General features: G+C 44.8%; 1 protein-coding gene across 2 annotated transcripts; it reads left to right on the forward strand.

Annotated features, from left to right (window-relative positions):
• The first annotated feature begins 1,007 nt into the window (after nucleotides 1-1,007).
• Nucleotides 1,008-25,474, forward strand: GMNN (geminin DNA replication inhibitor). Of its 2 annotated transcripts, none has more exons than XM_069730889.1 (7): nucleotides 1,008-1,123; nucleotides 3,427-3,494; nucleotides 21,788-21,886; nucleotides 22,255-22,390; nucleotides 22,474-22,556; nucleotides 24,767-24,877; nucleotides 25,035-25,474. In XM_069730889.1, the coding sequence occupies exons 2-7, from the start codon at nucleotides 3,438-3,440 to the stop codon at nucleotides 25,170-25,172; spliced, it is 624 nt and encodes a 207-aa protein (XP_069586990.1). In that variant the 5' UTR covers nucleotides 1,008-1,123; nucleotides 3,427-3,437; the 3' UTR covers nucleotides 25,173-25,474. The 2 variants fall into 2 exon arrangements, with proteins under 2 accessions (XP_069586990.1, XP_069586991.1); XM_069730890.1 differs by having other exon boundaries at nucleotides 1,051-1,123; nucleotides 3,432-3,494.
• The last annotated feature ends 83 nt before the right edge of the window (nucleotides 25,475-25,557 follow it).

Genomic DNA, 25,557 nt, shown 5'->3' on the forward strand with positions numbered 1-25,557 from the left:
TACAGCTGCACATGCGCGGTCGGAAATGGCAGACACGATGCACAAAAAAAACGTTGCAAGCAACGTTTTTTTTTGTTCTGACCAGGGCCGGCGTCAGCAACCGGCGTACCCGGGCAAGTGCCGGAGCCCTGGCGAGATAGGGGGGCCCATTCAGGGCCGGCGTTAGGGGCAGGCTGCCCGCATGCGGCCCCTGAGGCAGGCATCTGCGGTCCGTGGTGCACGATAGAAGAGAGGAGGCAGCACGGAGCTCTGGGACTTTTGCAGCTGCTGGAGAGCCACCCACAATCCGTCGCCATGGATACGCAGAGCAGAGTGACTTCCGACCGTCCAGTGCCCGGAGAATGAGCCGAGCAGGAAGTGTGCAGCACCTGCCACCTGGAACAAAGGATTGCGGGGGATGCAGAGCCTGGCTGGGACGACACGGTATGGGCTCTTATATACTGGATGGGCTGTGTTATATACTACATGGGCTGCTATATACTACTACGTTGGCTGCTATATACTACATGGCTGTGTTTATATGCGATCATGAATCGTGGTATTTGTTAAAGGGGGGGCCCACTGAGACTCTTTCGCTCGGGGCCCTCAAAAACCTGGAGCCAGCCCTGGTTCTGACGGTCCGCCACAACACGACGCAACCGTCGCACGATGGTTGCGACGTGTGGCAATGTGTCGCTAATGTTAGTCTATGGGGAAAAAACGCATCCTGCAGCCAACTTTGCAGGATGCGTTTTTTCACCAAAACGACGCATTGCGACGTGCGTCGTACGACGCAAGTGTGAAAGTAGCCTAACAGATCGATGTTGTCAGGTTTTACGTTACTACCAGGCGTTGCCCACCAATTCCTCGCGGACTGACCCTTCAGCATGGCGTGCTGCCCGCGCCCCACTCAGTGTGTGGTGAATGATCCTCATTTTTACCACAGGCTCCAGTGAGTCCACACAGACTGCAGCTTCTCCAATCTCCACGAGCGGGAGCTCACACGTGACACCTGAGCGCTCAGCACTGAAAGGGCGGGGAAGTCACGTGACGTCTGGGCGCTAAGTATAAAGGAGGCGGAGCGCGGGAGAGTCGCACACTACAGAGAAGGCGCTGGAAGCGGTCGGTGGCCTGTGCTGCAGCGGTAAGTCCCAGGACTATTGGCGCGCTCTGTAAATGGTGTAATGTCCCGCCATTTTTCATGCTCACCCGAATTCTCCAGGTTACCGTGGGCTTGGATATGGCCTCCTCACAGAGGTGCTCGTGTTTATCATAGAGCTCCTGCAGTTAGGTGGTCCGGGCTGACCCCGGCCGCCCTGTCCGGTGGTGTGTGGCGGCTGTTCTCTCCGGGGGAGGTGCGGTGCGGCCGGTGTCCGCTGTCGGGCAGGACTCGTTCTGGCTGGTTCTCCTGATGCTTGGAAGGACTTGTGGCAGCGCCATGCCCTCTGTACAGGACTGTGGGGGGTTTTCGGCTTTGCTGCGGCCCATCTGCGTTCGGATGGACGAGGCTGACGTTGGTTTGTCAGTTTCTTATTTGGCAATTTTTTTTTTCTCCCCTTTTGGTTTATAGGTTTTAAAAATAAGCATCACAACAAGATACAATGCAGTGAGGCGCCCTGGTGTTCATACACTTAAACAGCTACAAATATGTGTAAAACTGGCACAAAAATGGGCATCAAAGTTGTCACCGAACACAGAAGGGTGTTAATGAAAGGGTGAAATGCCTTTGGGCCACTGATATCTCACTGCAGACCTGTAAAACAGGGAGCCTCACATCAAAACTAGGTCTGTCAGAACTGGCATCAAAGTGGGCAAATGGCTGATTTTCACAGATTTGAATGATGATTTTAAGTGGTTAATGAATTTGGGCCACTGATCTCACACTAAAAATACATAGTGATGCCCTGTATCAAACTGAGGTCCTTATAGCCTGGCCCAAATGGGTTCTGGGCATCAGAATTGGAATCAAAGCTGGCAAACAGCCCATTTTCACAGATTTAAATAAGTGATGTTTTTAAGAGGTTAAATGACTTTGGGCCACAGATCTCACTAAGGGCTCATACTCATTGGTGAGAAACGGATGAGTGCAATCCGATTAAAAAATCGGATTGCACTCTGACCGATGTTGTTCAATGGGTGACATCTCATCTGTGAATTTTTTTTTTTGCACCCAAACTTTTAATGTGAATTAAACAAGAACCATGATGTGGGTTTCTTCCCTACAGGTAACTAGTAAATCAGTATAAAGGCCCCATTATGGCCATACCTTTTAACATACTAAATTGTGATAACTGGTTCCATTTAAGGGCTCTCACATCTGAACCATTAATGCTGCTGTCCCGGTTAGGCTGCTTACTGCAGATCTATAGTAGTCACTACATGGGCTCGAGAGCCCTGCCTGTAAGAGTTTAAAGTTGTTCACTACTTGGACAACTTCTTGTCATGCCTCCAGAAAACAGGCTGTTTCCACAGTCCGGAATGGCAGTGCTTTGGATGCAGCAGATACCTGCTCTGTCCAAAGCGTTGCCAGAATTTGTAAATGGTGATTCTGCATTTGTCCATTGAACTGTGCATAATCTCTGCATCCTTTACATAGACTGTAATTTATTTTGCAGAGACTGAGTGTCTCCACAAGAGACATGCTGCAGTCTATAAAGACGTGCCACATGTGCGTATATGCAGGTCTGCCACCTGCATCTTTGAACGCATAGTGGAGATGGGATTTCATAAAATCCCCTCCACTATGCTGTAACATCTGGATGCTGTACATAGCGTTTCCTGACCATGGAAACATAGCCTGTCCTTGCCTCCTACTGAATTGAGCATGAAGAGGAAGTCTGAGACCAGCTGTAGCCAGGACTCCCCTTTGTGTTCGACTTGTCTGAAGGTGGGGACAGTGACACTAGTGCTGATTAGGTGCCTGTCACAACTGCACAGGAGCTCAGGGAGATTTGAGTGCTGACATTGTGGCATGGGTGTGAAGTATAAGCTTTATTGGCTTATTGAAGCCACACTTGAATCAAGGGGTTGTCCTAGTAATAGCCAATCCCTTTAATTTGTCAACATTTCTTGTGCAGATGTGGACGTAACCCAAATCAGAGGGGTCTGGTTGTGTGAATATATAATGTGGCCGAAGAGCTTTGACTTTCTGTCTGCTAATTTTTTTTCCAAGCTGCCAACTGAGTAACTTTACATTTTCACGCACGCGCGGCTTTGGCTCCCCAAGCATTTGTCTTTAGCACCTCCCACTGCATGTGTTAAATTTGCTTTCAATGGAGAAGACAAAACTTGCTATCATGCGGAGAGGCTTATTTCCATTTCATGTCTGATCGTTTTCCCCAGCATTTGTCAATGTCTGTGTGTAATGAACATTGGTGTTGGCGTGTATATGCACACAGCATAATTTGCCTATAGTAAAAAAAAAAAAACTTTTTTCTCTGCGTGCAGTACAGATTATCATGCATTCCAACAAGAAAACCAGAATTGATGTGGACAGACCTGCTACTTCCATCAAGGTAAATATTTAAACCCTTATCTTGCCAGTGCTGTCTTTTATTTAACAAATGTGTGAATCTTTGTTGATAAATATGAATGCTAAACTTTTTATTGAGGTGAAGGAAATTGATCTTATAGTAAGTGTGCAAGTAAATTTCAGTGAGCCCAAGAAAGTCAGTCTTCTACACTGTATTGGTCATCTGAAAGCTTCACTTAAAACACAGTAGCAGATTTATTAGTCGCACTATGTAGGCAGAGCAGAATTTCTTTAGCTGTCAAAAAAACTAAACTCATTCCCCCCCCCAAATTCTGAGATTTTTGTATAGAATTTAACTTGCACTGCACTTTCATGGACCAACTGGTGGAACTAAATCAGTAAAATGTCACTGTAATGTTATGCCCACGTCAGAATCTCTCACTTTGATGTTGGCTCTGGTGCTGATCCCACATCTTTCCTGACACCTGTCAGATGTTTTGAACAGCTACAGGTCCTTCTCATATAGTGTTAAATTTCCATTACGTCCCTCAGGCCAGCACCCTGGAGGACATCCTTCCTTGACCTATAGCGGGACAGGATCATAGAGGGGTTAAAAGGACCCTCCCACCTCCACCCTCCAGTGTTTTTCCTGTCCCTACAGGGACGGTTGTATGAGAGGTTGCTCCTAGAGCGAAGATAGCCTGTGGATTCTCTTCCCCCTGTCAAGTGGTCCGTGGCTGACACCTCACTGGGTAGAGGTCCCTCAGCTATCAGTGCTGTACCAGATGGACTCAGAGTTCGGGGGTCTCAGCCTTCCCTTTTCCTGGTCAGACGGACCATGGCTGACTCCTCTTTGAGAGGTTCCTCAGCCAACAGCCTGTGTAATGGGCTTAGGGGGATCGTGCGGCAGGTCCAATCCTTCCCCCTGTCGAGTAGCCCAGGGTGGAAACTCCCCGGTGGGGAGTCCCTCAGCCCCAGAGACCAGTCGAGCGGACGGGCTCCTGGGTAGAGCCGCCTCCTCCCAGTGGTGAGGCCATACGTCCAGGCTACATCTCATGACTGGACTTCAGTTTGTTGCAGGTTTTGTCTGCACAGAGCCTTATGATTGGGCTTCAGAGTGAGTTTTTGGAAGCATGCTTTCCATTTTCTGGTTCAATAAGCTGGCGTTTCACTTTTCTTTGCAACTTAACTACTCCATCCATAGGAGGACACAGGGTTTTAAATTGGCACATTGTCTCCATGAAGACTGCCCTCCAGCTGCTGCTCATTAATTAGCTCCTTCAGGTGGAGTCGGTCTGACAAATGAGATGTACTGTTCAGAGTGGAGATTTATCTGGAACTCTGATAGATTGCTCTTTTGCTTAAAAGTGTAAGTCTGGTCTCTTGTTTGGCACCTTCAGGCATGACCTAGTCATACTGCTTCTATGCATCGTATTGAGTGCCTCCGTGCATAATACTGCATCATAGTGCCCTCTATGCATCATATTGAGTGCCTCCGTGCATAATACTGCATAATAGTGCCTCTGTGCATAATACTGCATCATAGTGCCTCTATGCATCATATTGAGTGCCTCCGTGCATAATACTGCATCATAGTGCCTCTATGCATTATATTGAGTGCCTCCGTGCATAGTACTGCATCATAGTGCCTCTATGCATCATATTGACTGCCTCTGTGCATGATTCTGCATCATAGCACATCTATGCATCATATTGAGTGCCTCTGTGACATCATACGGCATCATACTGTTTCATAGTCACTTCATGTATCATATTACATCGTATTTCTTCATTGTTCCTATATGCATCATAGCGCTTCATAGTTACTTCATGCATCATATTGCATTATATTGCTTCATGGTTCCTATATCCATCATGGTGCTTCATTGTTCCTATATGCATCATAGCGCTTCATAGTTACTTACATAGTAACATAGTAACATAGTTAGTAAGGCCGAAAAAAGACATTTGTCCATCCAGTTCAGCCTATATTCCATCATAATAAATACCCAGATCTACGTCCTTCTACAGAACCTAATAATTGTATGATACAATATTGTTCTGCTCCAGGAAGACATCCAGGCCTCTCTTGAACCCCTCGACTGAGTTCGCCATCACCACCTCCTCAGGCAAGCAATTCCAGATTCTCACTGCCCTAACAGTAAAGAATCCTCTTCTATGTTGGTGGAAAAACCTTCTCTCCTCCAGACGCAAAGAATGCCCCCTTGTGCCCGTCACCTTCCTTGGTGTAAACAGATCCTCAGCGAGATATTTGTATTGTCCCCTTATATACTTATACATGGTTATTAGATCGCCCCTCAGTCGTCTTTTTTCTAGACTAAATAATCCTAATTTCGCTAATCTATCTGGGTATTGTAGTTCTCCCATCCCCTTTATTAATTTTGTTGCCCTCCTTTGTACTCTCTCTAGTTCCATTATATCCTTCCTGAGCACCGGTGCCCAAAACTGGACACAGTACTCCATGTGCGGTCTAACTAGGGATTTGTACAGAGGCAGTATAATGCTCTCATCATGTGTATCCAGACCTTTTAATGCACCCCATGATCCTGTTTGCCTTGGCAGCTGCTGCCTGGCACTGGCTGCTCCAGGTAAGTTTATCATTAACTAGGATCCCCAAGTCCTTCTCCCTGTCAGATTTACCCAGTGGTTTCCCGTTCAGTGTGTAATGGTGATATTGATTCCCTCTTCCCATGTGTATAACCTTACATTTATCATTGTTAAACCTCATCTGCCACCTTTCAGCCCAAGTTTCCAACTTATCCAGATCCATCTGTAGCAGAATACTATCTTCTCTTGTATTAACTGCTTTACATAGTTTTGTATCATCTGCAAATATCGATATTTTACTGTGTAAACCTTCTACCAGATCATTAATGAATATGTTGAAGAGAACAGGTCCCAATACTGACCCCTGCGGTACCCCACTGGTCACTTCGACCCAGTTAGAGACTATACCATTTATAACCACCCTCTGCTTTCTATCACTAAGCCAGTTACTAACCCATTTACACACATTTTCCCCCAGACCAAGCATTCTCATTTTGTGTACCAACCTCTTGTGCAGCACGGTATCAAACGCTTTGGAAAAATCGAGATATACCACGTCCAATGACTCACCGTGGTCCAGTCTATAGCTTACCTCTTCATAAAAACTGATTAGATTGGTTTGACAGGAGCGATTTCTCATAAACCCATGCTGATATGGAGTTAAACAGTTATTCTCATTGAGATAATCCAGAATAACATCCCTCAGAAACCCTTCAAATATTTTACCAACAATAGAGGTTAGACTTACTGGCCTATAATTTCCAGGTTCACTTTTAGAGCCCTTTTTGAATATTGGCACCACATTTGCTATGCGCCAGTCCTGCGGAACAGACCCTGTTGCTATAGAGTCACTAAAAATAAGAAATAATGGTTTATCTATTACATTACTTAGTTCTCTTAGTACTCGTGGGTGTATGCCATCCGGACCCGGAGATTTATCTATTTTAATCTTATTTAGCCGGTTTCGCACCTCTTCTTGGGTTAGATTGGTGACCCTTAATATAGGGTTTTCATTGTTTCTTGGGATTTCACCTAGCATTTCATTTTCCACCGTGAATACCGTGGAGAAGAAGGTGTTTAATATGTTAGCTTTTTCCTCGTCATCTACAGCCATTCTTTCCTCACTATTTTTTAAGGGGCCTACATTTTCAGTTTTTATTCTTTTACTATTGATATAGTTGAAGAACAGTTTGGGATTAGTTTTACTCTCCTTAGCAATGTGCTTCTCTGTTTCCTTTTTGGCAGCTTTAATTAGTTTTTTAGATAAAGTATTTTTCTCCCTATAGTTTTTTAGAGCTTCAATGGTGCCATACTGCTTTAGTAGTGCAAATGCTTTCTTTTTACTGTTAATTGCCTGTCTTACTTCTTTGTTTAGCCACATTGGGTTTTTCCTATTTCTAGTCCTTTTATTCCCACAAGGTATAAACCGCTTACACTGCCTATTTAGGATGTTCTTAAACATTTCCCATTTATTATCTGTATTCTCATTTCTGAGGATATTGTCCCAGTCTACCAGATTAAGGGCATCTCTAAGCTGTTCAAACTTTGCCTTCCTAAAGTTCAATGTTTTTGTGACTCCCTGACAAGTCCCCTTAGTGAAAGACAGGTGAAACTGCACAATATTGTGGTCGCTATTTCCTAAATGCCCAACCACCTGCAGATTTGTTATTCTGTCAGGTCTATTAGATAGTATTAGGTCTAAAAGTGCTGCTCCTCTGGTTGGATTCTGCACCAATTGTGAAAGATAATTTTTCTTGGTTATTAGCAGAAACCTGTTGCCTTTATGGGTTTCACAGGTTTCTGTTTCCCAGTTAATATCCGGGTAGTTAAAGTCCCCCATAACCAGGACCTCATTATGGGTTGCAGCTTCATCTATCTGCTTTAGAAGTAGACTTTCCATGGTTTCTGTTATATTTGGGGGTTTGTAACAGACCCCAATGAGAATTTTGTTACCATTTTTCCCTCCATGAATTTCGACCCATATGGACTCGACATTCTCATTTCCTTCACTAATATCCTCCCTTAAAGTGGACTTTAGACAAGACTTTACATAGAGACAAACCCCTCCTCCTCTCCGATTTTTACGATCCTTTCTAAACAGACTGTAACCCTGTAAGTTAACTGCCCAGTCATAGCTTTCATCTAACCATGTCTCGGTTATTCCCACTATGTCAAAGTTACCTGTAGATATTTCTGCTTCTAGTTCTTCCATCTTGTTTGTCAGGCTTCTGGCGTTTGCGAGCATGCAGTTTAGAGGATTTTGTTTTGTTCCAATCTCCTCACTGTGGATTGTTTTAGAAATGTTCTTACCTCCCTTCTGAGTATGTTTTCCTGGGTCGTCTTTGTTCGAGTCTAATGTTTTTCTTCCCGTCCCCTCTTCTTCTAGTTTAACGCCCTCCTGATGAGTGTAGCGAGTCTTCTGGCGAATGTGTGTTTCCCAGGTTTGTTGAGGTGTAGTCCGTCTCTGGCGAGGAGTCCATCATACCAGTAATTCACACCGTGGTCCAGGAATCCAAATCCTTGTTGTCTGCACCATCGTCTTAGCCAGTTGTTTGCATCAAGGATCCTGTTCCATCTCCTGGTGCCATGCCCGTCTACTGGAAGGATAGAAGAAAAAACTACCTGTGCATCCAGTTCCTTTACTTTCTTCCCCAACTCTTCAAAGTCCTTGCAGATTGTCGGTAGGTCCTTCCTTGCCGTGTCATTGGTGCCAACATGTATCAGAAGAAATGGGTGGACGTCCTTGGAGCTGAAGAGCTTTGGTATCCTATCGGTCACATCCTTGATCATCGCACCTGGAAGGCAGCATACTTCTCTTGCAGTTATGTCCGGTCTGCAGATGGCTGCTTCGGTGCCTCTCAGTAGTGAGTCTCCCACCACCACCACTCTTCGTTGCTTCTTGGCTGTACTTTTTGCTGTCACTTGTTGCTGTGTGCCCTTTTCTTTTTTGCTTGCTGGTATTGCTTCATTCTTAGGTGTGCCATCTTCATCCTCTACAAAGATTTGATATCGGTTCTTCAGTTGTGTGGTTGGTGATTTCTCCATGGTCTTCTTGCTTCTTTTGGTCACATGCTTCCACTCATCTGCTTTTGGAGGTTCTCTGACACTTTTTGCACCTTCTGTGACCAGTAGAGATGCTTCTGTTCTGTCTAGAAAGTCTTCATTCTCTTTGATGAGTTTCAAAGTTGCTATTCTTTCTTCCAGACCCCGCACCTTTTCTTCTAAAAGGGCCACTAGTCTACACTTCTGACAGGTGAAATTGGATTCTTCTTCTGGTCGATCTGTGAACATGTAGCACATGCTGCAGCTCACCATGTAGGTTGTCACATCTGCCATGTTGCTCCTAGATCCTGCTGACTTGCTGTGTGTTTTCCTTCTTGTGTAATCTACTCAGCCAAGCTCTCTTGCAATAATGTCCTACAGGCAATTACGGCGCGCGGTTTGGTGATGCTTTCGAAGCAGCTGGTCCCGGCTGTACCCAACGATCTTCTAGCTTAGGGAGACTTCATGCATCATATTGCATCATGGTTCCTATATGCATCATGGTGCTTCATTGCTCCTATATGCATCATAGCGCTTCATAGTTACTTCATGTATCATATTGCATCATTTTGCTTCATGGTTCCTATATGCATCATGGTGCTTCATTGCTCCTATATGCATCATAGCGCTTCATAGTTACTTCATGTATCATATTGCATCATATTGCTTCAGGGTTCCTATATGCATCATGGTGCTTCATTGTTCCTATATGCATCATAGTGCTTTATATTGCCTTTCTGCATCATATTGCTTCATGGTTCCTATGTGCATCATAGCGCTTCATAGTGACTCTGTGCATCATTTTGCATCACTGTTCCTATATGCATCATAGTGCTTCCGACTGCCTTTGTGCACTAAATTACAGCATATTGCTTCATGGTTCCTATATGCATCATAGCGCTTCATATTGCCTTTGTGCATTATATTACAGCATATTGCTTCATGGTTCCTATATGCATCATAGCGCTTCATATTACCTTTGTGCATTATTTTTCAGCAGATTGCTTCATGGTTCCTATATGCATCATATTGCTTCTTTGTTCCTATATGCATCATAGTGCTTCAAGTTGCCTTTGTGCATCATATTTCTCCATAGTTGCTATATGCATCATAGCACTTCTTAGTAACTTTGTGCATCATATTGCTTCATTGCCTCATAGTTCCTATGCATCATTTTGCATCATAGGGTTTCGGTGCCCTTTGCAGAGCAGGGGGTATCATTAGTGTGCCGGACTTGGTGCCTTTTTCGCCTCTGGCTGTGAGCCAATGGGTCAGACCTTCTGTCTGGTGCCTTGTTGTGTGGCCGCACATTGTATCTTCGGCCTACAACTTCACATTAGTGTCTTGGGCCTCAACTCTGGATATGGAGTCCTTGTGTTTTCGGACCCAGATCCAGCTTCTGTTACTTCTTTCTTTACAACATGGCTTAGTCAAGCAAACAGATATGCTTGAATTGGCTTAGTAAAATTTGCATTTCTTCGGTTTGGAACAGATCTCTCAGGTAGGTTCTACCTTGAGTGCTAAAGGCAAGTCTATTACATAATTGGCTTTATAAGATGTCATATGTCATTTTGGTACATCCTATAATCCTATAAAAGGACATACTTCTGTCCTGGGAGTGGAAGATCCCACGAGTTGGAAGTAAGGATTCCTTCCGCCTCGGAATGCTTTGCCCTAAGATATTAGGACCATCTACAATTTGCATAGTTTTAGGCGCTCCCTTAAGACACATTTGTTCAGAGCGGCCTATCACGTTCCCTAATAAGTCATTTTATGTTTGTGTGTGTGTAGCCCATTCACTATCTCCATCTATCCCCCACCCCCTGAAGATGGCTGGCCATCATTGTAAATAAAATATTGTAAATACACATCTGTACTTTGTATCTTCCCCACCTCATTGTAGATTGTCAGCTTTTTTTTTATTTTGCTTTAATATGTGGTTGTTACTTATGACTGTTTGAAACTGTCAAACTGTAAAGCACTGCGATATATATTGACACTATATAAATAAAGTTTATTATTGTTGTTGTTAATCCTTCCCAAACTCCACATTTGGCAATCGGACAGATTCTTGTCCCATAAGTCTGTTGCGTTATGTTTACCAGGGACATCAGCACTGCCTTCTGTACCTTGTGGTGAAGCGGCAGCACTGTGTTGTGCGGCAGAGGATCCCATACTCGCGGCTCCTAAGATAAATGAATCTGTATCCAGGGCTCTTACAGTTAAGACCCCATAGTCTCACTGCCTCACAGTAGAGAATCTCCCTCTGTGATGAGGAAGAAACCTACTTTTCTCTAGCCATGGATTATGGTTACTCCCACAATGGCAGTCTGAGTGTATAAAGATCCCTGAGAAGATTGCCTCTTGGGATATGTATGTGCGTATATGCAGATATGGACAAATAAGTTGACATGCTTATAATGTCTGGACCAATGACTCGTATAAATGCAGTTTCGAATAATTTCAAGTGTCGGAAGATTTTACTAGCACCACCTTCACCACCACCTTCATCGATTCAGAGTCCAGACTCCCTGTGTCTAACATCAGTAAAACAGGCGTGGTGATCCACGTTTCTTTCAGCGCTTCTAAAGAGAAGCCCGACGTTGGTAATGGCAGGAGAGATTACCTGCCGGATGGTGTATTCCTTAGTTTCAACAATATATAACCCTTACTTGGGGTTAGACATCTACGGATTTGGAATAGACATGATCTCCTGGATGAGTAATGTGCGTACATCCCAATGCTCTGCCATTATCCATGTACTAACGGTTATTGGTTTGATCTTCCCGCAGTCCAGGGCCTCTGTCCTGCAGGTCTCCTTGTAGTACGGTAAGCTGGTCTGTAACCAAGGTTTAACCTGAGCCCAGAAGGACCGATGAAGGAACAGTCCTGTTATAAGCACATGGAGCTTATTATTGGTCGGTACAGTCCTCATGGTGTGGTGGCTGGGACTTTCACCATATCTTGCTGGGCAATAAGGTTTTCTAACCCTATTCTGGGGCTGTGATGTCTACAAGTATCTATCACAATAAATAACTTGCCGTGGTTCATTATTGGTATTGGAGTACAATGGGTGTATTTCACTCTACTTCTGATGCTTATTTTGTTTACCACATTTCATACTGAAATTGGCCATTATAGATGTATATCAGCCACTACAGTGATTCTCTTTGCGGATCTCTATAGATATCTATGGTTTTTCTGATCTTTCAGATCATTTATTTATCATCTAGTCCGGTTTTTGCCTTGGACTTTGATTCCTGGCTTCTGTACCCACCCTGGGAGAGTTGCTTTGGTATTCTCCAGGGTGCTGGCCTGAGGGACGTAATGGAAAAAGGGAATTACACTTACCGGTAATTCGGTTTCCAGGTAGTCCCTCAGGACAGCACCCATAGTTCCCTCCCTTATGTTCCCTTTTTAGGCTTGCACGGGATTAAGCTACCGGCAGATCGTTCATCCTTTGGGTCACCATGGCTCGAAATTAAGATGGAGGCGTTAAAGGGTTTGCTACACACGTGTCTGTAAGGGCATGTATAGACCATTTATTTCCATTCCTCGGTGGTACTTTGAAACAACACTGGAGGTGGGAGGGTCCTTTTAACCTCTCTATGATCTTGTCCCGCTATAGGTCAAGGAAGGACGTCCTCCAGGGTGCTGTCCTGAGGGACTACCTGGAAACCGAATTACCAGTAAGTGTAATTCCCTTTCATTATTTACCATAATGTAATGATTACAATTAAACTTTCATATTATAGATTCATTATCCACCAACTGAAATTTGTCAGGTCTTTTATTGTTTTAATACTGATGATTTTGGCATACAACTCCTGATAACCCAAAAAACCTGTCTCAATAAATTAGCATTTTCCCGTCTCCCATGACAGCACACATGAGAGGGGATCCGCCCAGTCAGGACAGGAAACCTACTGAAATAAAAAAAAGGGCGGTACCTCTCCCTCGCTTCAGTTGGGTTTCCTGTCCTGAGGGGAACCCTTGTACTGAATGTACGGCGGTACGTTGATTGAAGATTCCACTCACCCACTCCTGTCCCGGCTCTGGAAGAACAGGCAGAATGCCTGTAGGCCGGCCTTCAGGGTGTGGAAGCGCCGTTCGCGGGTCCTGGGGCCTTAGCGCGCGTGCGGGCGTTTGGCAGCGCAGTCCGGGGTCCTGTGGCTCTTCTGCGGCTGCCACGCCGCTCTCTTCCCCCTCTGCTGCTGCCGGCTCTGGTTTCCGGGTGCGCGGCGGTGATGCGCGCGGGGCATGCTGGGAGTAGGCGTGGCCTCGTGACGCCGCTGCGCGCCAGATCCAAGATGGCGGCGCCCATGAACAAGTGCTGTGGCGTCTCAGGAGTCCCCTGGCGGTCTCCAGTTGGCGCAGAGGCGGGGGGAGGGGCAGTAATGGTACCGGAGGAGGCGGTGAGCAGAATGGATCACCCTTTAAAAGGGTGTGAATCCACAAGAAGAGTGCTCGCATATACAGAGCTCCACTATGGAAGACTGTACAGAGCAACACTCGAACTCATCACCGCAGCAGCAGGAGAATTTATCAGGAGTTATGTCTGCTCACCAGCATGTTAGAAGGAGAAGCGGCAGTCGCCCGGATCGGAAATCACAGGACTCCTCAGCTTCTAGGAGGGACGTTATCCGTACTCCCGATCAGCCTCAAAAGCCGGTACCCTTGAGTGTCAGCGGGTGGTGAGTGATCTTCGTGAATGTCACATGGTGTTAATGGGCTACATATCTCTGCTTGCTTATCAGGCGCCGAGGAAGGCTAGTGCTAAGTCCAAGAATAAAGAATGTGCCCTCTGCAAAGCCCCGCTAGCAGTCCAATGGCAGAAAAGCCTCTGTGCGGACTGCATTCAAAAAACTATTCAAGATGAAACTCCTGACTTTGCCGCTAGCCTCAGGGCCATGATTAGAGCAGAGGTTAAAGGGTCTTTAAAATCAGCCCTTAAAAAGAGAAGTAGCAAGACCTTAGAGACTGTTCCAGATTCTGATACCCCTCAATCTGATGAGGAATATCAAGAAAGACCTCTGTCTCCTTGTTCATCCTCTTCTGTACTCTCGGGCTCCTCTTCGGACAGTGACGTTGGGGGCCGACCATGCTTCCTAACTGAAAATACAGATAAACTAGTTAAATCTGTTAGGGCTACAATGGGCCTTAAGGACGAGAAGGAGTCCAGATCTGTAGAGGACGTTATGTTTGGTGGCTTGGAGGAGAAGAGGAAGCGTACCTTCCCTGTAAATAATAGAATTAAAACCCTTATAGAAAAGGAGTGGAAGAAGCCTGAAAAGTCGGGTAGTCTTCCCTCAGCTTCCAAGAGACGTTATCCTTTTGACGATAAGGATTCAGAAATATGGGACAAACCCCCCAAAATTGATGGTGCAGTGGCCAGATCTTCTAAAAGGTCTTCCCTACCCTTGGATGATTCAGGCGTCCTTAGAGACCCTCTGGATAAAAAGGCCGACGCTTTTTTAAAACATACCTGGGAGGCAGCCGCAGGAGGTTTAAAGCCGGCAATAGCTGGTACATGTGTTGCCCACTCCCTTATAGTCTGGCTGCAACAATTAGAGGATCAATTAAAATCTAGAGTGCCGAGAGATGAAATCCTAGCCAATATGGCAATGGCACAAGGAGCTGCGGCCTTTGTAGCGGATTCCTCAGCCGACTCTGTTAGACTTGCAGCCAGGGCAGCGGGATTGTCTAACGCGGCAAGACATGCCTTGTGGTTGAAAGGGTGCCCAGGGGACTTGCCCTCAAAAAATAAACTCTGTTCCATTCCATGTGACGGCAAATTCCTCTTCGGTCAGAAACTGGAGGACATTTTAGAAAAAGCTGGCGACAAGAAAAAAGGTTTTCCCCGTTCCAGTGGATATCAGACGGCCTTATTTTCGGAGAGGAAAATTTTAATAGAGGTCGCCCTCCAGGGGATAGAAGAAACTGGGATTATAGAGATAGAAAAGGATCAGGGTATATGTTTAAGGGTCTCTCCACATCCACAAAAAAGCCCCCCACCCCCCCAATGACGCCATGCTAGAAGTAGGGGGAAGGCTTTCTTTCTATCATCACGCCTGGTTGAATATTTCCCCCAGTCGTTGGCCGTTGAATGTTGTCAACGACTGACTAAAAATAAAGTTTATTCATCTTCCTCAACAGACTTTTGTGTTAACACCTTGCAGGAAGCTTCCAGAAGAACAACTAGCTCTGGAAACAGAGGTATTGGGGCTACTTCTAAAAAAGGTCCTAGTAGAAGTTCCAAAAGTAGAGGAAGGAGAAGGGTTTTATTCCCCTCTCTTCTTGATACGAAAACCAGATGGCTCACTAAGGACTATTATCAACCTAAAAAAACTAAATCGGTCAATACAAAATTACTCCTTCAAGATGGAGTCGGTAAGCTCAGCGATAAAGATGCTGTTTCCAGACTGCTTCATGGCAGCTATAGACTTAAAGGACGCGTACTACCATGTCCCAATACATCAAGACTATCAAAAATTTCTGAGGGTAGCTCTGTTCGTCCAAGGTCAGCTCAAACACTACCAGTATGCTGCCCTTCCATCTGGTCTATCAGTAGCGCCAAGGATATTTACAAAATTAATGTCAGAGGTCATGTCCTTCCTCCGTTCCCAGGACATAGTCATCGTCCCGTACCTAGACTACTTCCTAATAGGCAGATCAGTGGATCACTGTCTTGCGCAGATAGAAGTGACTACGACCCTAGCAGTATTAGGTTGGGAGGTAAATGTCGCCAAGTCAAGATTAACACCGGTAAAGATTCAATCCTTCCTGGGGTTGATTCTGGATTCCACGCGCCAACTGTCTCCTGCCGGAGAACAAAATTTCCAAAATACAAAGTCTCGTGGAACTGGCGATTCATCAACCTGTAATGACATTAAGAAAGGCGATGTCCCTGCTAGGGTCACTAACATCCTGTATTCCCGCTGTAAAATGGGCACAACTTCATCTGAGGCAATTACAGTGGGAGGTCCTGTCAACACAGAGGTTGTTAGAAGGGCATTTAGAGGGAAAAATTCACCTCTCAATAAGCGTCAGAGATTCCCTAGTCTGGTGGTCAGTAAGGGATCACTTGAGCTCAGGGGTTCAGTGGCTGACTCCAATAGAGGATGTGATCACAACAGACGCGAGTGGTACAGGATGGGGGGCACATCTAAGGTCTCTTTCCGTTCAGGGGTCCTGGTCCCATACAGAAAAGCTTCAAACATCCAATTTGAGAGTTATGGGCTGTAGAAAGGGCAGTAAAACATTTCCTCCCAATTCTTCAGGGTCGTCATACCAGAATAATGTCCGACAATTACGCGGTAGTAGCATATATCAACCATCAGGGGGGAACGAGGTCCTTTTCACTCATGAAAGCAACATCGGCGCTCCTTCAGTTAGCAGAATCTCACCTACTGTCCATTACAGCTCTACACATAAAGGGGGTCGAAAACACGAAGGCGGACTACTTAAGTCGAAAAAAACTAAAACAGGGAGAATGGTCACTGAATCCCAGGGTATTCCGACAAATAGTACAGGCCTGGGGAGAGCCAGTAATAACTTGTTTGCCACGCTTCAAAACAGGAAGGTGAAGAGGTTCTGTTCACTAGACCCGAGGGGGAACCCGGTTGCAGTAGATGCCCTTCAAATACCGTGGAAGTTCAGTCTCGCTTACGTGTTTCCTCCAATAGCGTTAATACCGGTTGTAGTGAGGAAGATCAGGTCGGAGCAAGCAAGAGTGATTCTGATTGCTCCATTCTGGCCGAAAAGGCCATGGGTTTTCTCTTAAGACAAATGTCGGTAACCGATCCATGGATCCTACCAGAGGTCCCGGACCTGCTTACCCAGGGTCCAGTATGCCACTCTCAAGTGAAGGGCTTCCATCTGGCAGCCTGGAATTTGAGAGGGCATTACTGAGCCGACAGGGATTCTCGCCAGGGTTAGTCTCTACCCTGTTGAAAAGCAGGAAGCCAGTTACATCAAGAATTTATGGTAGGACATGGAAGAGATTTCTAGAGTTTTTAGGACAACCTTTGACAGACGAGGCTCCTGTGGGTGCTATCTTAGAGTTTCTGCAAGCAGGCTTACAGCTAGGACTGGCTACCAGTACACTTAAGGTTCAAGTGTCAGCATTAGGAGCTTTATATCATTGCAATTTAGCCTCCAATAAATGGGTTGCTCGGTTCATTAGATCATGTAGTAGGTCTAGACCTGTAGTAATTCAAAAAATTCCTCCCTGGGATTTAAATCTCGTTTTAGATGCTCTAACTAAGAAACCTTTTGAGCCCCTGCAAGAATTATCAATAAAATTTCTTACTTTAAAAACAGTGCTATTGGTAGCCTTGACGTCCGCACGTAGAGTGAGTGACTTACAAGCCCTGTCCATTTGTCCTCCATACACTCAGATATATGACAGGGTGGTTCTTAGACCAGACCCGGCTTATCTACCTAAAGTAGTCCTTAAATTTCATAGGAGTCAGGAAATTGTATTACCCTCTTTTTGTGCTAATCCAAAAAATCCAGGTGAGGAGGTTTCACACTCTTGATGTAAGAAGGTCTGTTACAGTACATATCCTTGACTAGTCAGTGGAGGAAGGATCAGTCTCTATTTGTAGCTTTCCAGGGTAGCAGGAAAGGTCATGGGGTGTCCAAAGGTACTATTGCCAGGTGGATTAGGGAGGCCATTAGCTTATCCTATACTGCATGTGGCGTTCCGATCCCTGAAGGCATCAAGGCTCACTCCACCAGGGCCGTGGCTACTTCCTGGGCTGAAAAAGCAGAGGTATCGCTTGATCAGATATGTAAGGCTGCTACCTGGTCCTCACCATCTACCTTCTTTAAACACTACCGACTAGATCTATCCTCCTCTACTGACCTTACCTTTGGTAGAAGGGTGCTGCAAGCGGTGGTCCCTCCCTAAGGTGTTCCTTTCTCCAAAAATCTCTCATGTGTGCTGTCATGGGAGACGGGAAAACACCAAGGTTACTTACTGGTAGCCGTTTTTTCCGGAGACCATGACAGCACCTGTATATTCCCTCCCTTTTTTTTCACCCTTTGGTGTGCACTTTTAGTTGGGTGTTTTTGTTATTATAATGTGGTGGTGGATTACCATGTGTACTAACCAAGGAGGCCTCTCATGCTCTGAAAACCAACTGAAGCGAGGGAGAGGTACCGCCCTTTTATTTCAGTAGGTTTCCTGTCCTGACTGGGCGGATCCCCTCTCTCATGTGTGCTGTCATGGTCTCCGGAAAAACCGGCTACCAGTAAGTAACCTTGGTGTATTTCACCCATCCAATCAAATAAAAGTGTTTTTTAATAACAAACAAAAAAACCAACAAATAATAATGTTCAGTTATGCACTCAATACTTGGTCGGGAATCCTTTGGCAGAAATGACTGCTTCAATGCGGCGTGGCATGGAGGCAATCAGCCTGTGACACTGCTGAGATGTTATGGAGGCCCAGGATGCTTCAATAGCGGCCTTAAGCTCATCCAGAGTGTTGGGTCTTGCGTCTCAACTTTCTCTTCACAATATCCCACAGATTCTCTATGGGGTTCAGGTCAGGAGAGTTGGCAGGCCAATTGAGCACAGTAATACCATGGTCAGTAAACCATTTACCAGTGGTTTTGGCACTGTGAGCAGGTGCCAGGTCGTGCTGAAAAATGAAATCTTCATCTCCATAAAGCATTTCAGCCGATGGAAGCATGAAGTGCTCCAAAATCTCCTGATGGCTAGCTGCATTGACCCTGCCCTTGATGAAACACAGTGGACCAACACCAGCAGCTGATATGGCACCCCACACCATCACTGACTGTGGGTACTTGACACTGGACTTCAGGCATTTCCTTCTCCCCAGTCTTCCTCCAGACTCTGGCACCTTGATTTCCAAATGACATGCAAAATTTGCTTTCATCAGAAAAAAGTACTTGGGACCACTTAGCAACAGTCCAGTGCTGCTTCTCTGTAGCCCAGGTCAGGCCTCTGCCGCTGTTTATGGTTCAAAAGTGGCTTTACCTGGGGAATGCGGCACCTGTAGCCCATTTCCTGCACACGCCTGTGCACGGTGGCTCTGGATGTTTCCACACCAGACTCAGTCCACTGCTTCCTCGGGTTCCCCAAGGTCTGGAATCGGTCCTTCTCCACAATCTTCTTCAGGGTCCGGTCTCCTCTTCTCGTTGTACAGCGTTTTCTGCCACATTGTTTCCTTCCAACAAGCGATGTTCTCAATCTGCGCAAGCAATGCCCAAGTGATGGATGCTAATGTACATGTGCTGCTGTGTGGGGTGAAGCGGTCAGCAGCTTTTAAAGCATCTTTCTGAAATTTCTCAGATGTTTGTCAAACATGCCATACAAATCACGCAGGCAGTGTCTGATACATGCTGCTCAAGCCACAAGCAGCATGTATCAGCTGTTTAGTTCCTGAAGTCTAGCATGTGAGATCTGTTGCTGCAGCCTTTACACTGCATGGCAGATCTGCATGTAATACTTATTTTGCTAGAGATTCCTCAGCAGACTCAGTTGGATGGATGTGTCCATAAAGGAGTACTAATTATGTACAACTGTGGTATAACTTTAGGATATACCATAAATGTTTTAGTAGTTTCCACCAATGGGACCTGCGTTTTATCTTGCACAAGCCCTGTTAATGCGGCTTGTAGAGGTGGCTACTGGGTATGCCAACCTCCACTCCTCTGGTGGCTGTACTTATTTGGGCCGTGTTCTATTGAATACATCTACTATGACATGATCAAAGTTTTGCAAAGTGTTCACCTGGCTTTAATTCTTCACTTGGGCTACGTTCACACTAGCGTTCTGCTAGTGTGCGTCGCCTTAGCGTCGGGCGACGCATGCGTCCCTATGTTTAACATGGGGGACGCATGCGTTTTTGTGTTGCATTTTGCAACACTTGCGTCTTTTTTGCCGCTAGCGTCGGACCAAGAAAACGCAGCAAGTTGCATTTTTCTTGCGTCCGATTTTCGGCAAAAAACGACGCACGCGTCGCAAAATGCAGCGTTTTTGTGTGCGTCGTGCATTGCGTCGCCGACGCAGCAGCGCGCAACGCTAGTCTGAACGTAGCCTTATTCCTTGCGGTTATAGCTGTTTTTTAAAAGTCCCAAATTATAGTGCTAGCCATAACTTACATCTTACCACAACTACATGCTGATGGCAAACTGGGCAGAGATTGTATGACTTGTAAAATTTACACTAGTAAAGCTGGTGTAAATGCGCATTTTCCCATGCCTGGCAAAAACCTTTCAGCTGTTCAGCAGGTTATTCTGTTTTCATGTGGTAGAAAATAATCCCCTTCTGACTTGGGTTGATATTGCAGAGATGTTGCCTTAGTCAGTTTGTCAGTCAAGAGGATGATTATTATGCCCCAACTTTGTACATTTATATATTCAGTATTTACCTTGTTGGCTTGAGTAATGCGTCTGGATAGTTTGAATGGACAGTTTACTGCAGGCTAAAATCAGATTTTCCCATGAGATAACATGTGCTGTACAGTTACCTGTCACAGGAGCCACTGGTGTCAAATGTTGTAACTTGAGAATGTGATAATCCATAACTTTAAAGGGCTTGACATAATGGTTGAAATGTTTAACAATGCAGGTTCCCACAGTCTTCAACACTTGTTCTTTTGATTGACAGTAAGATAATAATCAGCAGTAGAACCTGACCGTGGGAAAGCTGAGGCTCCTGTCAGAGTTTAGTGGGAATCAGTGACTTTCTCACAGTATGGCAGTGATACAGTTCTAACCTGTTATCTAGCTGCTTGTTTGCTGTAGTGTGGTGGCGGTACAGATTATAAATCATTCTCAATGTAATCCTTGTTTACACTACTTTAAGTATATTGATTAAAGCTTTTATCCAAATTGCTTGTCTGGCCTAAGAATAGGCCTCTGTTCTGTGTAAGGGTACCGTCACACTATACGATTTACCTACGATCACGACCAGCGATATGACCTGGCCGTGATCGTAGGTAAATCGTAGTGTGGTCGCTGGGGAGCTGTCACACAGACAGCTCTCCAGCGACCAACGATGCCGAGGTCCCTGGGTAACCAGGGTAAACATCGGGTAACTAAGCGCAGGACCGCGCTTAGTTACCCGATGTTTACCCTGGTTACAAGCGTTAAACTAAAAAAAACAAACAGCACATACTTACATTCTGGTGTCCGTCAGGTCCCTTGCAGTCTGCTTCCCGCACTCAGTGACTGCCGGCCGTAAAGTGAAAGCACAGCCGCTGTGCTCTGCTTTCACTTTACGGCCGGCAGTCACAGTGCGGGAAGCGGAGACGGCAAGGGACCTGATGGACACCAGAATGTAAGTATGTGCTTTTTTTTTTTTTTTTAGTTTAACGCTTGTAACCAGGGTAAACATCGGGTAACTAAGCGCGGTCCTGCGCTTAGTTACCCGATGTTTACCCTGGTTACAAGCGAACGCATCGCTAGATCGGTGTCACACACACCGATCTAGCGATGACAGCGGGAGATCCAGCGATGAAAGAAAGTTCCATACGATCTGCTACGACGTACGATTCTCAGCAGGATCCCTGATCGCTGCTGCGTGTCAGACACAGCGATATCGTAACGATATCGCTGGAACGTCACGAATCGTACCGTCGTAGCGATCGAAATGTTATAGTGTGATGGTACCCTAAGAATTGGGGGCACTGTTGTAATTGTGTAAATCTATTTAGTGTTGACACAAAATTTTTTTTTTTCCCCTTCTTAGGACTATTTTAATGACAAAGCACATGACAATGTACAGCGGAGGACTCTTAAGGTGATTCAGCAGTCTGCCACTGGTCAGCTTGTTGGCCGTATTACTGAGGTATGTGTAGTTCCCTTCACATCTACGGTCTAAGGAATAGCAGCATTTTGGATTCAGCTCACCTGTGCTGCATCCAAACCTCTGTGTACTATGATATAAGATCAAGTTGATGGGATCTCTATAAATCCCTTGTCCCCTGTGCTTCTATTTGCTGCAGGCAAGCTATTGCAATGTCATTCATTTACGAGCTGCAGCATGTCTATCTGCAGTGGAGATGTTGGTCTTGCCCATAGGCATTCGTTAGATGCAGTAAATCCACATTGTTCCATGAACACACTACAACACAGTAATATAGTACAAACTTGCATTTGCTGTGCAGTGGATCTTCACACAACTTGGAGTCTTTTAATGCTTCGTCTTTTCTGTAGACCAAAAACTCAACAAAAAGGAAACTGTGGAATGATCAGATCATCTCAAAGAAGGCAAAGGTGGAAGTTGCTATTGACCCAGAGCAAAGGGAGAATAAAGACTGTTCAAATGAAGCTTATGAACTTATGGTAAAAGGTAAATCCTCATTGCCTGCTGTATTTAATCTACAAACTACCCATCTTTGTTTTTTGTGTTTTAATCCTGAACTTTGTCTACAGAAAATCCCACATACCAGTATTGGAAGGAGCTTGCAGAGGAAAGGAGAAAGGCACTCTATGAAGTACTGCAGGAGAATGAAAAGGTAACCACACATTACTTCAAAAGGTATCTGGGAATCTTAAAACAAAGGTTAGCCTCACGATAGGCTTTCGGTATTTGATCATTTGGGGGTTCAATGCTTGGCTCATGATCAGCTATTTAACCCCTTCAAGTCGCAGCCCTTTTTCATTTTTGCGTTTTCATTTTTCACTCCCCTCCTTCCCAGAGCCATAACTTTTTTATTTTTCCGTCAATATGGTCATGTGAGGGCTTATTTTTTGCGGGACAAGTTGTACTTTTGAACGACACCATTGGTTTTACCATGTCTTTTACTAGAAAACGGGAAAAAAATTCCAAGTGCGGTGAAATTGCAAAAAAAGTGCAATCCCACACTTGTTTTGTTTGGCTTTTTTGCTAGGTTCACTAAATGCTAAAACTGACCTGCCATTATGATTCTCTAGGTCATTACGAGTTCATAGACGCCTAACATGACTAGGTTATTTTTTATCTAAGTGGTGAAATTTTTTTCCAAACTTTGCTAAAAAAAAGTGCCATTTTCCGATACCCGTAGCGTCTCCATTTTTCGTGATCTGGGGTCGGGTGAGGGCTTATTTTTTGCGTGCCGAGATGACGTTTTTAATACCATTTTTTTGCGCAGATACGTTCTTTTGATCGCCCGTTATTGCATTTTAATGCAATGTCGCGGCGACCAAAAAAAGTAATTCTGGCGTTTCGATTTTTTTTTTTTTTCTCGCTACACCGTTTAGCGATCAGGTTAATGCTTTTTTTTAATTGATCGGGCGATTCTGAACACGGCGATACCAAATACGTGTAGGTTTGGTTTTTTTTTTATTTAGGATGGGGCGAAAGGGGGGTGATTTAAACTTTCATATTTTTTTTCATATTTTTAAACATTTTTTTTTTTTTTTTAACTTGTGCCATGCTTCAATAGCCATGGGAGGCTAGAAGCTGGCATAGCCTGATCAGCTCTGCTACATAGCAGCGATCATCAGATCGCTGCTATGTAGCAGAAATGCAGGTGTGCTGTGAGCACCAACCACAGGGGGGCGCTCACAGCAGACCTGCATCAGTAACCATAGAGGTCTCAAGGACCTCTATGGTTACCTTCCTGATGCATCGCCGACCCCCGATCATGTGACGGGGGTCGGCGATGACATCATATCCAGCCGGATGCGGTAGTTAAATGCCGCTGTCTGTTTGACAGTGGCATTTAACAGGTTAATAGCGGCGGGTGAATAGCGATTTCACCCGCCACTATTGCGTGCACATGTCAGCTGTACAAAACAGCTGACATGTTGCGACTTTGATGTGGGCTCACCGCCGGAGCCCACATCAAAGGGGATTCACGGCATGCGCAGTACTAGTACAGCGCATGTCGTGAAGGGGTTAAAGTTGCTTCTGCAAGAGCTGCCCTCCATTTGTAAGGGTATGTGCACACTGCAGATTTCCTGCAGATCTGCAGCTTTTGTTGTTTTCATGCAGAAACGCTGCATATCTGCAAGTGATTTACAGTACAATGTAAATGGCAAAAAAATTATGCTGTGCTAATGGTTCGGAAAAATCTGCACGTAAAACGCAGCAGATTAAAAAAGGACCATGTCAATTCTTTGCAGATCTGCTGCATTTCTGCACCCATTCCATAATCGAAATCTGCCGGGGTAAAAAAAGAAAGATCTGCAACTTGTGCACATACCAAAAAAAGGCAGATTTTGACCTGCGTCTTCTGCCAAGAAATGCAGAATCTGCACTGAAAATTCCAGTAAAATCTGCAACGTGTACATAGCCTTACAGTTCTTTTGGGGGGGGGGGGGGATTTGCATACATTTGCTTTGCAGCTGTAAAAATGCATGCATAAGGCACATTTTTTTTAATAATTTTTTTTCTTGTATGGGCAAAAAAAAAATTTACATGCTGCAAACCACTACTAAGTATGTTGCTGTGAGATAAATGGGAGACTTCTCATTCCAATGAAAGGTGGAGTATTCTGGAGTTGCATTTCTGGCCTTACAGAAATCACTTTTTACTTGCTGAAACATGAACATAAAATGATTTCACACTGTCAATGCAAATCTCTAAAGCTGTAGTCCCCTTGTGAAGTCACTTGTTTTCTGTCTGATTAGTTCAGCTAGGGGTTGAGACATGTCTCACCGCTGTGAACATACTATGCAACTTGTCATAGACTTCAGGTTAAAGGTCTCTACTCAAATGCTAATCTTGCCATCTGTTTGACAGCTGCACAAAGAAATTGAGCTCAAAGATGAAGAGATTGTACGACTGAAGCAGGAAAATGATGAACTCATGGAACTAGCAGGACATGTGCAGTACATGGCAAATTTAGTTGAGGCGAGTACAACCCTGGATTTAAAGTTCTGCTGCTTAATTTATATATGCATCATTAACACTAGGTTCCTAATGTTGTACCATATTTAGCTCGATCGTGTGGAGGATTTTTTTTTCTTCTCTATCTTTCTGGCATAACTGTTCAGGTTTCTTATTTTAGAGGCTTACTGGAAGTGCACCTTCAAGTCTTGAAGACTTGAAAAACTTAGACTTGCAAGAAGCCAGATGTGAAGATGAAGCAGACTTGGAGGATCAACAGTCATGTTTATCTTCCAGCATGGAACATGATGAACCATGAACTATAAAACTGCATAAGTGGACTGTTATAGAAGTGTAAACTGACTGGAACTGCCACTACAAATTCAGCCTGTTTACTGGAACTTGTGGAGGATTTCAAGAGTTAGATGGAAATCTATCTTGGTGATGCAAAGTAACTGCCAGTACAGACACAAATGTCCTTATAGTTGCTCTCCCAGGGGCCACTTGTCATAACTGCAAATACTATGTATTTTCACACCTGTAAATAGTTTTTAATCCACTAGCCTTGATAAAAGGTGGTTGTAAACTAGTGTTTTTTTTAAATAAACATTTGCATACAAATGTCTCTTCACTTAAGGTACCCTTACACTTAAAGATTTACCAACGACCAGCGATACGACCTGGCCGTGATTGTTGGTAAGTCG

The sequence above is a fragment of the Ranitomeya imitator genome, chromosome 6, assembly GCF_032444005.1.
Source record: "Ranitomeya imitator isolate aRanImi1 chromosome 6, aRanImi1.pri, whole genome shotgun sequence".
In the NCBI taxonomy this organism is placed as follows: domain Eukaryota; kingdom Metazoa; phylum Chordata; class Amphibia; order Anura; family Dendrobatidae; genus Ranitomeya; species Ranitomeya imitator.